The sequence below is a fragment of the Stegostoma tigrinum genome, chromosome 1 (assembly GCF_030684315.1).
Source record: "Stegostoma tigrinum isolate sSteTig4 chromosome 1, sSteTig4.hap1, whole genome shotgun sequence".
NCBI lineage: Eukaryota > Metazoa > Chordata > Chondrichthyes > Orectolobiformes > Stegostomatidae > Stegostoma > Stegostoma tigrinum.
In genome coordinates this window covers 148,918,123-148,930,300 of record NC_081354.1, presented here as the reverse complement: position 1 = coordinate 148,930,300, position 12,178 = coordinate 148,918,123, and the positions used below count along the sequence as shown (strand labels likewise).

The 12,178-nt window shown below is 42.9% G+C and overlaps 1 protein-coding gene across 9 annotated transcripts in view; it reads left to right on the top strand.

The window, feature by feature from the left end:
* rai14 (retinoic acid induced 14) overlaps positions 1-12,178 on the top strand; it is a 284,292-nt gene that overhangs the window by 138,718 nt on the left and 133,396 nt on the right. For 8 of the 9 annotated variants that reach the window (XM_048528516.1, XM_048528531.1, XM_048528523.1 and 5 more), the window contains one exon: positions 9,246-9,376. In XM_048528516.1, coding sequence (XP_048384473.1) covers positions 9,246-9,376 — 131 coding nt within the window. Of the gene's footprint in view, positions 1-8,912; positions 9,064-9,245; positions 9,377-12,178 lie in introns of those variants that run through there. The other variant, XM_048528576.1, reaches the window with a different exon arrangement.

Here is a 12,178-nt window from a genome sequence, read left to right as displayed (position 1 = left end):
ATTAAAGTATTTTGGTCTCAGTTACTGCAGATGGTGTGTGTTTTGTGGGACTTGTTGTGTAGAAAGTTTCCACTTCAGAAATAATTCATTGTTTGTGAAGTTGATGGGAAGCTTGTAATATGTGAAGGTTGATATACTGCAATGCGGAGGGGTAAAGGCAAACTTTTTCTCTTTCTTTCAAGATTACAACGATAAAATATTTGATGTAATCTAAGCAGGCATAGTTTTCAGTTCCAATGTTATTGAACTTCATTCCCTGTTCGAATATAGTTTCAAATCCCATACTTCTGAGATGGCAAAGAATAATTGTAATGATTTTATCAATTTTTTCCTCCAATCACAGTGACCCTGCAAACAAAGTTGAAAAATACCCACATTTGTTGCTCATTCGACTAGATGTGGTGAATAGCTTTTATTTGTAATTTTTTAAAAACCATTTTCCTCTTCTCCATGTCAATTGGCTGGTCAATTGCATTCTCTGTTCCAAGTTAGCATTATAGTGGCAGTGGTACCTTACCTCAAATCAGTAATGCAAGAGTTCCTGAGTGGTGCTTTTAATGGATTTAGGATCCCACATTAAACAGTAGGGAGTTCTTCCAGTATTTTGACCAACTCAATTAATAATGTTTTTCTAAAAAGACATTCTTCTTTGTACAAGTTTATAACATAGAGAGATAGCTGCTGATTTGTGTACAAGACGCATCATTTCATTTCAATGTATATCAATGTCTCTGAAACTCTCTTGGGACATAAAGTGTCATAATCTGCACATCTGCTGAAGATGCTGACTTACGTTACAGTATGATTCAATGACCTTTGGTATGTTGCCCAAGAGGCTGCTTACAAGATCCTTAATGTTGAATTTCTGTTTGATTCTGTAAGACATGCTGATATTTTCAGTTCGGTTACAGAGTTGGATCTCTGGCTAAAATTTCTTAAATCCTCTACAATCAGAAAAAAAATAAATATTTGCTTGGAAACATATATACTGTTTGGTGTTGACATTTGTTGAAACTTTCACATGTTTCTGTCAGTTTTATTTTGCTGCTTGTGTCCTAATCAATTGTACAATGCCATATCAGCTGCTGACTAGTGCGGTTCAGTGTCTGATTAACACAGTTACAGAATTGTTGCAACACTGGCAATTGAGCCCAATCTGTCTGACATACTAGTCTGGATGTTTTGGAGATAGCAGCAACCAGATGCAAAACTCTTCTTTGGTCTGATTGTGTTTCTGCCTGAAATTCGTTTCCCCATTTCCACTGCAGAAGATGAAAGGTTATCAAGGATATGCGGAATGTAGAATAGATGTTAAAATCAAACTGGCTATGATCTTATTGAATTATGGGTCAGGCTTGAGTCGCTGTTTGGCCTACTCTTGCTCCTTATTCATATATTAGTATATTCACCGTGTGGCCACAGCTTCATTTTCCAACTGGGTTTGGGAATTCAACATTGGCGTATTCTGGGTTCTGCTTTCTTTACATTGGTTTAGGCATGCTGTTCAGCCTACAGATACCACCAGCCCAGCTGCTGCCCTGATATGTTTCTGTATTCCTCCTGAAGTTGGTAACGCATGATGGATCGTGATTCCACGTGTACCCGGCAGTCGTTGAGTTCTTAAATCCCCTTAGTTTGTGTGAACCCGAATATCAGGAGGTTGTAGAATTAGAACTCCACCTACTCCTGTCCTCCTTGTCTTTTATCAAGAGTCATTGGAAATTGGGAGCAGAAGCCTTGGCTAGTTTTCTCCTCAACGTCATAGCCCAGAATGCTGGCAGCTAATTGGAGACGATGCCCATGTGGTAATGTCACTGGGACTCATCATCCAGACTCCCAGGCTAATGCTCCAGGGTTGTGGGTTCCAAAGCCACTGCAGTAGGTGATAGAATTTGACTTCAAGTAATCACATCTGGAATTGAAAGTGCTGTCAACACTGGTGACCATGAAACTATCATTGATATTCATTTTGAAGAAAATGTGCCGGGGTTACCCGATCACATTGCTATGCGTGACTCCAGACTCTCAGTAAAATGGCTGACTCTTAGCAGCCCTTCAAATTAGCCCAGCAAACCATTTGATTCAAGGCTAATTAGAGATGGATAATGAATGGTGTCCTTGCCTGGAGTGCCAGTAGCCCATGCAAAAAACTACATACAGTAAAGAATGGAACCACCTCAGACCATTTTGTTGTTTGGCTCATTCCTCAGTGAATAAAAGTTGTGAAACATTAAAGTAGTGCCAAATTAGTCAAAGCTTTATTTTATAGTTATAATATTTAAGGGCTTGATAGCTGGTTGTGGTGTGGCATGAGAATGATGGGATAATTCAAAAATGAAAAATATCAGAATCTCGATGCCAAGATAAATTTCTCTGACATTTCCTTCCAGCCTAAAATGATGATTTCAGTCACCCTTGCAAGGTAACTGCCTTGTGTCTTTTTTTTTCATATTTGTAATGAGGATGTTGCTGGCTGAGCCGATATTCACAATACATCACCAGAAGAGAAAATGCTGGCGGTCTGCCTTCTTGAACTGCTGCAGGCCGTTTGGTGTAGACACCCCCACAGGACTGTTTGGGAAGTCCCAGGATTTTGACACTGAAGGAATGGAAAAATATTTCCAAGTCAGGATTGTCTGGAAATAAAACAAAGAACTGTAGCTATTGGAGATCTGAAACGAAGACAGAAATTACTGCCGAAAGTCAACATATCTGGCAGCATCTGTGGGAAGAAAGCAGAGTTAAATGTTTTGCATCCGGTGACTTCACTAGAAAATATTTTTGTTTCAGGATTGTAAGTGGCCTTGACAAGGAATTTGCAGGAGGTGTGCTGCCATGTATCTGACCCTTGTCCTTTAAGATAGTAGTGGTCATGGGTTTGGAAAGTGCTGTCTAAGCAGCTTTGGTGAATTTCTGCAGTGTGTCTTGTAGATGGTGCTTACTGTTGCTGGTGTGTCATGGTAGAGGTACTGAATATTTGTTTGTGGATGTAATGTGAAACGTGAGCAGCTTTGGTTGAGCTTCTTGAGTATTGTTAGAGTTGCACTCGTCCAGGCAAGTGGGGAATATTCCATAACACACCTGACTTGACCCTTGCAGATGGTAGACAGGCTTCAGGAAATCAGGAGGTGAGTTTCTCACACAGGATTCCTAGCCTTATAGCCACTGTATTTTCACAGGTAATCCACTTACATTTCTGCTGAAAGTTAACTCACATGGTGGTGATAATGGAGAATTCAGCAATGGTAATACAACTGAATATCAAGGGAAAAATAATTGGATTGCATCTTGCTTGAGATGGTCATTGCTTGAAACTTGTACAGGGTGAATTTTACTTGCCACTTGTAACCCCAAACCTGGACAATGAACAGATTTGGCGGCATTTGGACCTGGACTGCATCAGTACCTGAGAAGTCGCAAATGGTGCTGAACATTGTGCAATCATCAGCCATCAGCCTCACTTCTGGAGGTGAATTGCATTTTAATCACAGTGTAGGGGGCAATTGTAGAAAGGAGGATGGAAACTCAGTGAATGGGAGCAGACTGGAAGCTCCAGAAGGGGAAAGTTCCAATAGTTCACAGCAACTCAGGCTGGATACCATCCAAATATAAATATCTAACAAGTGCTTCGGAATTTCTAAAGCCAGGTACTCTGAGGATAAAGTGGAGAGATTAATAATTGTGCAAAGATGTTCAGCAGAAATGGCAGGAAGCTGGAAGTTCATGGGGCTTTGGACAGAAACACAAATAGGGACATGAAGCACGGGGGCAGGGAAAGTCCAGGTGCCATAAGCCAAGCTTGAGAGTCACGCACTGAAATGAAGCAAAAAAAGGCCCACTGCTTCTTCCTGTCCCGCAGGCCTGACCAGTCCCCCTCCACCGACACCCTCATCCGCCTAGCCGAGCTCGTCCTCACCCTCAACAACTTCTCTTTCAATTCCTCCCACTTCCTACAGACAAAGAGAGTGGCCATGGGTACCCGCATGGGCCCCAGCTATGCCTGCCTCTTTGTAGGTTACGTGGAACAGTCCCTCTTCCATTCCTACACAGGCCCCAAACCCCACCTCTTCCTCCGTTACATTGATGACTGCATCGGCACCGCCTCTTGCTCCCAAGAGGAGCTCGAACAGTTCATCCACTTCACCAACACCTCCAACCACAACCTCAAGTTCACCTGGGCCATCTCCAACACATCCCTCACCTTCCTGGACCTCTCTGTCTCTATCTCAGGCAACCACCTAGAAAGCGATATCCATTTCAAGCCCACTGGCTCCCACAGCTTCCTAGAATACACCTCCTCCCACCCACCTTCCTGCAAAAATTCCATCCTCTATTCCCAATTCCTTCGCCTCCGCAGCATCAGCTCCCAGATGAGGCATTCCACTCCCGCACATCTCAGATGTCCTCGTTTTTCAAGGACCACTACTTCCCCCCCCTCAGTGGTCGAGAACGCCCTCGACCGTATCTCCCGCATTTCCCGCGCCACATCTCTCACACCCGGTCCCTACAATAACCACCAAAAGAGAATCTCCCTCGTTCTCACGCACCACCCCACCAACCTCCGGATCCAATGCATCATCCTCCGACACTTCCGCCATCTGCAATCCAACCCCACCACCAAAGACATTTCCCTCCCCACCTTTATCTGCTTTCCAGCGAGACCACTCTCTCCATGACTCTCTTGTCCGCTCCACACTCCCCTCCAACCCCACCACACCCGGCATCTTCCCCTGCAACCGCAGGAAGTGCTACACTTTCCCCCACACCTCCTCCCTCACCCCCATCCCAGGTCCCAAGCAGACTTTCCACATCAAGCAGATGTTCACCTGCACATCTGCTAGTGTGGTATACTGCATCCACTGTACCCGGTGTGGCCTCTTGTGCATTGGGGAAACTGGGCAGAGGCCTGGGGACCGCTTTGCAGAACACCTACGCTGAGTTCGCAATAAACAACTGCACCTCCCAGTTGCGAACTATTTCAACTCCCACTCCCATTCCTCAGACGACATGTCCGTCCTAGGACTCCTGCAGTGCCACAACAATGCCACCAAAGGTTGCAGGAACAGCAACTCATATTCCGCTTGGGAACCCTGCAGCCCAATGGTATCAATGCGGATTTCACCAGCTTCAAAATCTCCCCTCCCCCTACTGCCACCCAAAACCAGCCCAGCTTGCCCCCGCCTCCCTAACCTGTCCTTCCTCTCACCTATCCCCTCCTCCCACCTCAAGCCGTACCCCCATTTCCTACCTACTAACCTCATCCCGCCCCCTTGACCTGTCCGTTCTCCGTGGACTGACCTATCCCCTCCCCACCTACCCACCTCGACTCACCTTTACTGGCTCTATCCCCGCCTCCTTGACTTGCCTGTCTCCTCTCCACCTATCTTCTCCTCTATCCATATTTGACCCGCCTCCCCCTCTCTCCCTATTTATTTCAGGACCCCCTTCCTTCCCCCATTTCTGAAGAAGGGTCTAGGCCCAAAATGTCAGCTTTCCTGCTCCTAAGATGCTGCTCGGCCTGCTGTCTTCATCCAGCTCCACACTTTGTTATCTCAAAAACCTTGCCATGTTGGACTGAAAGTCAGCTGCAGAAAAAAAAACTATTATGGCTGATATCACCTGCAAAGTGAGCAGATTAAATTACTTCTATCCTTCTGGGGCGGACTAATCGTCTTTGAGCTTGAGACTGCTCTGTTCGTCAATAAGATGTAGGAAGAGAAGTAGACCATTCAGCCTGTCGAGTTAGATCCATTATTCATGGATCGTGGCTGATCTGGTAATCCAGAGCACTCAACCTTCCTTCTTTTTCTCCTTAACCTTGATTCCCTTATTGGCTGGAATTAAGAACTGACTGATAACTATGAAACCACTGTTGATTGTCAGACAAACCATGCCACTAACTCATGTCCTTCAGGGAAGGAAATCTGCCATCCTCACCTGATCTGGCCTTCATGTGACTCCAGACCCACAGCAATGTGGTTGACTCTCAGCTGCCCTCTGAAGTGATCTAGCAAGCCACTCAGTTATATTAATTGCTATGAAATCTCAACAAAGAAATGAAACCAGGTGAACAACCTGGCATTGACCTAAGCACTGGAAGAGACAACAGTAGAAGTGGCACTGCAGAGTACTCTTTACTAATATCTGGGGGCGCGTGCCAAAATTGTGTCTCAGACTAGCCAAGCAACTGCCTGACGTAGTCATTAACTTGGAATTATACCCGACAGACAATATCCCAGATACTACAATCACAATCCACTGTGCAGTCATGAAGGAATTGACTTGGGAGTCCTCAACATTGACTCTGGACCCCATAAGGTGCTGTGTACCATCCAAAGCAGCAGAATTGTACTCCAACATAATCTGCAACCTCGTGGTGCAGCATATCCCCTGCTGAACCATTACCGTCAAGCTGTGGGATCAACCCTGGTTCAACGGAGAGTGGAGGAGGACATTGCCAGGAGCAGCACTGGGCACGCCTAAAAGTGAGGTGTCAACCTGGTGCACCTAACAAGCAAGACTACTTGCACATCAAACAGCACAGGTGACAGACAGAGCTAAGTGATCCCGCAACCACCCAATCAGATCTAAACTCTGAATCCTGCCACATCCAGTCATGAATAGTGATGGACAGTTAAACAACTCACGAGAGGAAGAATTTTCATAAATATTCCCATCCTCAATGATGGAAAAGCCTGATACATCAGTGCAAAAGATAAGACTGAAGTTTCAATGATCACCATCTCAGGTACTAGTCTTTAGCCAATTCAATTCACTCCACATGATATCAAGAAACAGTTGAAGGCACTGGATCCTCCAAAGGTATGGGCCCTGACAGTATTCAGCAATAGTACTGAAGGCTGTGCTCCTGAACTCATTGCTTTCCTCACTAAGCTCCTCCAGTACAGATACACCACTGGCATCTACCTGACAATATGGAAAATTGCCCAGGTACGTCCTGTAGACAAAAAGCAGGACAGGTCCAACCAAGCCATCCCGTCAGTCTACTTTCAATCATCAGTAAATCATTAGCATTGTCATCAGCAGTGCTATCAAGCAGCACCTGCTCAGCAATAACTTGCTCAGTGATGCCCAGTTTGGGGTCCGCTGGGGCCACTCTGCTCCTGACCTCATTTACAGCCTTGATTCAAACATGGACAAAAGAGCTGACGTCCAGAGGTGAGGTGACAGTGACAGTGACAGTCCTTGACATCAAGGCTGCATTTGACTGAATGTGGCATAAAGGGGTCCAAATAAAGCCACGATCAGTGGGTATCAGGGGACTAACTCTCGGCTGGTTGGAGTCATACCTGGCAGATAGGAACATGTTTGTGGTCGTTGCACATCAGTCATCTCAGTTTCGTGACATTTCTGCAGGAGTTCCTCAGGGTCGGGTTGTAGGTAAAATCATCTTTAGCTGCTTCATCAATGACCTTCTCTCCACTGTAAGGTCAGACGTGGCGCTGTTCAGTGATGATTACACAATATTCAGCACCATTTGCAGCTCCTCGGATATTGATGTAGTCTTATGTTTGAATGCAACAAGATCTGTACAATATCTAGGCTTGGACTGACAAGTGGCAAGTAACATTGCCTGGCATTTGTGTGACACCAATGACCATCTCCAATAAGAGATTATGTATTACCATCACTTAATCCTCTATCTCACCAACTTTGGGAATACTAGAAACACAACTGAACTCACCACATAAATATAGTGACTACAAGAGCAGATCAGAGGCTGAGAATATTGCAGCACTTCCTTACTCTCTCAAGCCATCTGCCAGGCACAAGCCAGGAGTGTGCTTGCCTGTAGGATTAATGTAGCTCCAACAACACTCAAGAAGCTTGACACAATCCAGAACAAACCAGCCTGTTTGGCACCACTGCCTCCACTGCCAACGCCCAGGAGCAGTAGTATGTATCGATGAGGTCGTTTTTTTTCTCCCCAAGTCCAGCAGATAGATTTTATTGGTTCATGTAATATCACACAACAGAATTTATCACTTTATTAAAAGTGTTCCCACATTCTATGAAATGTTTATAGTTATCCGTTCAAATGTCACGCAGTAGTATGTATGATCTGCAAGATGCACCTGCGCAAATTCACCAGAGATCCCTGGACAGCTTGTTACAAACCCGCAACCACTTTCATCCAGAAGGAGAAGGGCAGTAGATCAATGGGAGCACCGTGACCTGCAAGTTTGCCTCCTCCTCCATCCTGACTTGGAAATATATTGCTGGGCCAAGATCCCAGAATACTCTCCCTAACAGCATTATGGGTCAATCTATAGCACATGGACTGTGACATTTCAAGAAGGCAGCTCACTGCCACCTTCTCGGAGGAGTAATTAGGGAGGGGCGATTAAATCCTGGAACATCCACATCCCATGAATGAGTTAAAAAAAGAAACATGAGGTGGAATGCTGGAAACACATTGGTCTGTCAAAGTTTCTGTGGAATTAGAAACTGTAATACTAAATTTGTTTTTGATTGGATCTGTTGCTTCTGGTGAAGAATCGGGTTTGGGATATTACCGTAGGTGTCTTTACCAGGTGCTGATTCGCCTTTAATTTGCTCTGATCAGACAACACTTCTAATTGTGATGATGTGTTAAAACCTCCTTTAAACCCCAATGTAAATCCTCTCCAGGTGAAGAATCAATGCATCTGTCACATAATTCAGTTAAGTTCTGAAACTATTTATTTTGTAGTTGCAGATATATGATAATGTGAACTGCATGTTGTGAAAACTGACAAAAATCTACCTGGCAATTTCAAATTAGAAAATGTGCTGGAAATACCAGATTTGAGGTTTTTTATATATCAGGCTTCATATCTTGGAAGCAACCTTATACAGAGATGCAGTGCGCTGCTCCCACAGGATCAATTCAGGCAGAGAGCCAGTCAATACGTCGAGAGGCTGGTGTCAGCAGTTTTAGGTGGTATTCGTGGTGCAGTATTTGCAAACTGAGGGATTTCTGAGTATTCCAGTTGAACGTTGATATGGAGAATGCTTTGCAAGATCTTAAATTCCTCTTTTGTCTAGACATGTGTGTCAACTGTAAGGTCTTTTCATTCAGCTACCTTTGCAAATTTTTGGAGCCTGGGAGGGAGCCTGTCATGGATGTGCTTCTAATTCTGCATTTAGGTTGCTGTTTCATGCATTGCTTGTTTTGAGCTGTTAAGTCCCTGACTAAAAGCCTATTTCTCTGCACTCTCACTGTTTTTCTATGTGCATTGCAGGCACATGAATGGAGCAAGAATGATGACCGACTACTGCAAGCTGTGGAGCATGGAGACACAGAGAAAGTGGCAGCCCTTTTGGGCAAGAAAGGGATCAGTCCCACAAAACTGGACAGTGAGGGCAAGTCTGCGTAAGTGAACCATAGACTCACTCCTGTTCCTTAAAGTAAAACTGTATTTTTCTGTTGTTTTCTAGCTTGTCAGGGATTAATTCCTTTTCTTAAAAAAATCAATTCTATGTTATAGTTAGAACAGCTAATTGTTATGTTATTTCTGCAATATTAGATCTTGCTACAACTTCTGGTAATATATCCTCCCCTGAGTGTTGGAATTCCCAAAGGGAGGAAGTATTATGTTGGTAGTAGAAATGCTGTTTTTAAAAAATGATTGTTGGTTAGTACTGAATATTAACCGTATGCAGTAAAGATTATGTTTCTACTGTTTCAAGTCAGATCGCCATTGAGAATTACCTTTCGTCTTCGACTTAGAAAAGACCTGCATTAGTGACGCATCTTCATTGCACATTATGCCAATAAGTTTTTCAAGTTAATGATGTTACCAGAACTTTTTTGAATGACATTGATAACTAGTATGAAACTAGTATGAAATTTAATATAAGCTCTTTGGAAGTTGATCTAAACTGTGTGTAATATTATAATAAATGTAGATTTTGGCAGAAATGTAGTGTAGATTTTTATAATATTCTATTACAGGAAATATCACAAATCTACATCAGTCTTCATTCTGGTTTTTAATATCACAGATTCTTTGCATTTTAAATCCCCATTTTGCATGTTTGTTGCATATGGAAACAAACAATTAATTAGCTGCTTTGGATAAAGGACAACTGTCATTCATCAGATCTTTTAAGATGGTTTCCAGCTTTCTGTCTGGTGCTACAGAAGAGAAATCAATTTGCTACCATACTTGATATTTATGATTGACTTTAATCACAGAAATTGTTCTAAGGCCATCGTCATTTCCTTCATGATGCGTGAATTTTGTAAACATTATTGCATAGAATATATATGACTGCCATGTCATTAGTGATATTGATTAGAATTTTGCAAGTTGTGAACATATGAATTAGGAGTTGATCATTGAACTCCTCAAGCCTGTTACGGCATTTAATAGGATTACAGCTGATTTGTTTGTGTTTGGAATTCCACATTTCCATCTTGCCCGATAACTTTTGCCTCCCTCACCTAACAAACTATCTCTGTGTTAAAAATATCGATACCATCTTCACCACCTTCTGAGGAAGAGAGTTCAAAAATTGTATAATGCTGTCAGGGAAAAGTATCATTCAGCTCTCAGTCCTTCAGAGGTGACCCCTAATTTTGAAATAGGATCCTCCAGCTCTGGCTCAAGCACAAAACATCTTTTTGTGCTTCAATCTGGTCACCCTTCATTTTTCTAAACTCTAGTGAATGCTCACCAATTTGTCCAACCTTTACCATAAGAGAACCCACAGATTCCAGGTAGCGGTCGATAAATTTCCTCCACCACCACCACCACTACTACCAATCTCTCCTTTATTAACTGCACACAGCATTCAAGGTGTGGTCCCAGTGATGCCCAATATAACTAGAGCAGTAACATCCTTACCGTTATGTTCAGTTTTTCTTGTTGAAAAATATAGCTTACTTTAGCCCGCATAATTACTTGCTGTAGCTGTGTGCAATACATTAATACAAAGGCAGTTAGAGATTTAGCTCAGTTGGCTGGACAGCTGGTTTGTGATGCAGAGAGATGCCAACAGTATCGCACTGGCTGAGGTTACCATAACTCTCTTTATTGACCTCTCACCTGGCCTGTGGCATGGTGGCCCTCAAATTAAACTGCCATCACTCAGCTGTCTTTCCAATGAGACTATAGAGATAATGGGAACTGCAGCTGCTGGAGAATCCGAGATAACAAGGTGTGGAGCTGGATGAACACAGCAGGCCAAGAGCATCTTAGGAGCAGGAAAGCTGTCGTTTCGGGCGTAGACCCTTCATTTAACCTTTGCTTTATGCCGTGTATCTGTCACCTTATCAAATGCCTTTTGGAAAATCAAATGCAGTACATTTTCAAACTCCTCTTTATCCACTTTGCATGCTATGCCTTCACAGTTCCAATAAATTAGTTAAGCATGATTTTCCTTTCATAAAGCCGTGCTAACTCTTTCCAATTGCTTTGAGCTTTTCTAAATGAGTAGCTATAATCTCTAAAATGACTGATGTTAACAACGCCTCCATGACAGAAATCCAGCTAACTAGTGCAGTGTTTCCTGCTTTCTGCCTCTGTCTTTCTTTTGATTAGAAGGATTTGATTTGCTATTTTCTAGTCCCTTTGAACTGAAACTAGTGAATTTTGGAAAATTAACACCGCCCCCACTAGCTATTTATATTAAGACAGATGGAAAAAGGTCGATCAGGTCTGGGGACTTGTCAGCTTGTCGCTTCATTGGTTTGCTCAGAGCTACTTAAGACTGTAAGACATAGGAGCAGAAATTAGACCATTTGGTCCATCAAGTCTGCTCCGCTATTTAATCTGGGTTGATAAATTCCTCAATCCCATTCTCCCACTTCCCCAGTGTTTGTAATTTCACCAAATTCCTTTGTCTCTTCCACCTCCAGATTTATAGCTATTATCGTAATGTAATTTATATCTTTGGTAATGAAGACAGAAGCAAAATATTTGCTCATTTCAACTGCCATTTTCTTGTTGTCTATAATTCATCTTCAACCTCTACAGAAACACACTCATTTTAGTTACTCATTTTGAGTACCTGAAGAAACTCTGTTTTTGCATTTCTTGGCTAGTTTTATCTCCTTAATATTTTTCTCCTGATTAATCTTAGTTTTTCTCTGCTATTCTTCATACAAAATTATTTTGAAGAGGATGAAGCAAGTAGTCTCTATAAAACTGTAGATTCCTCTTTGAGTTCT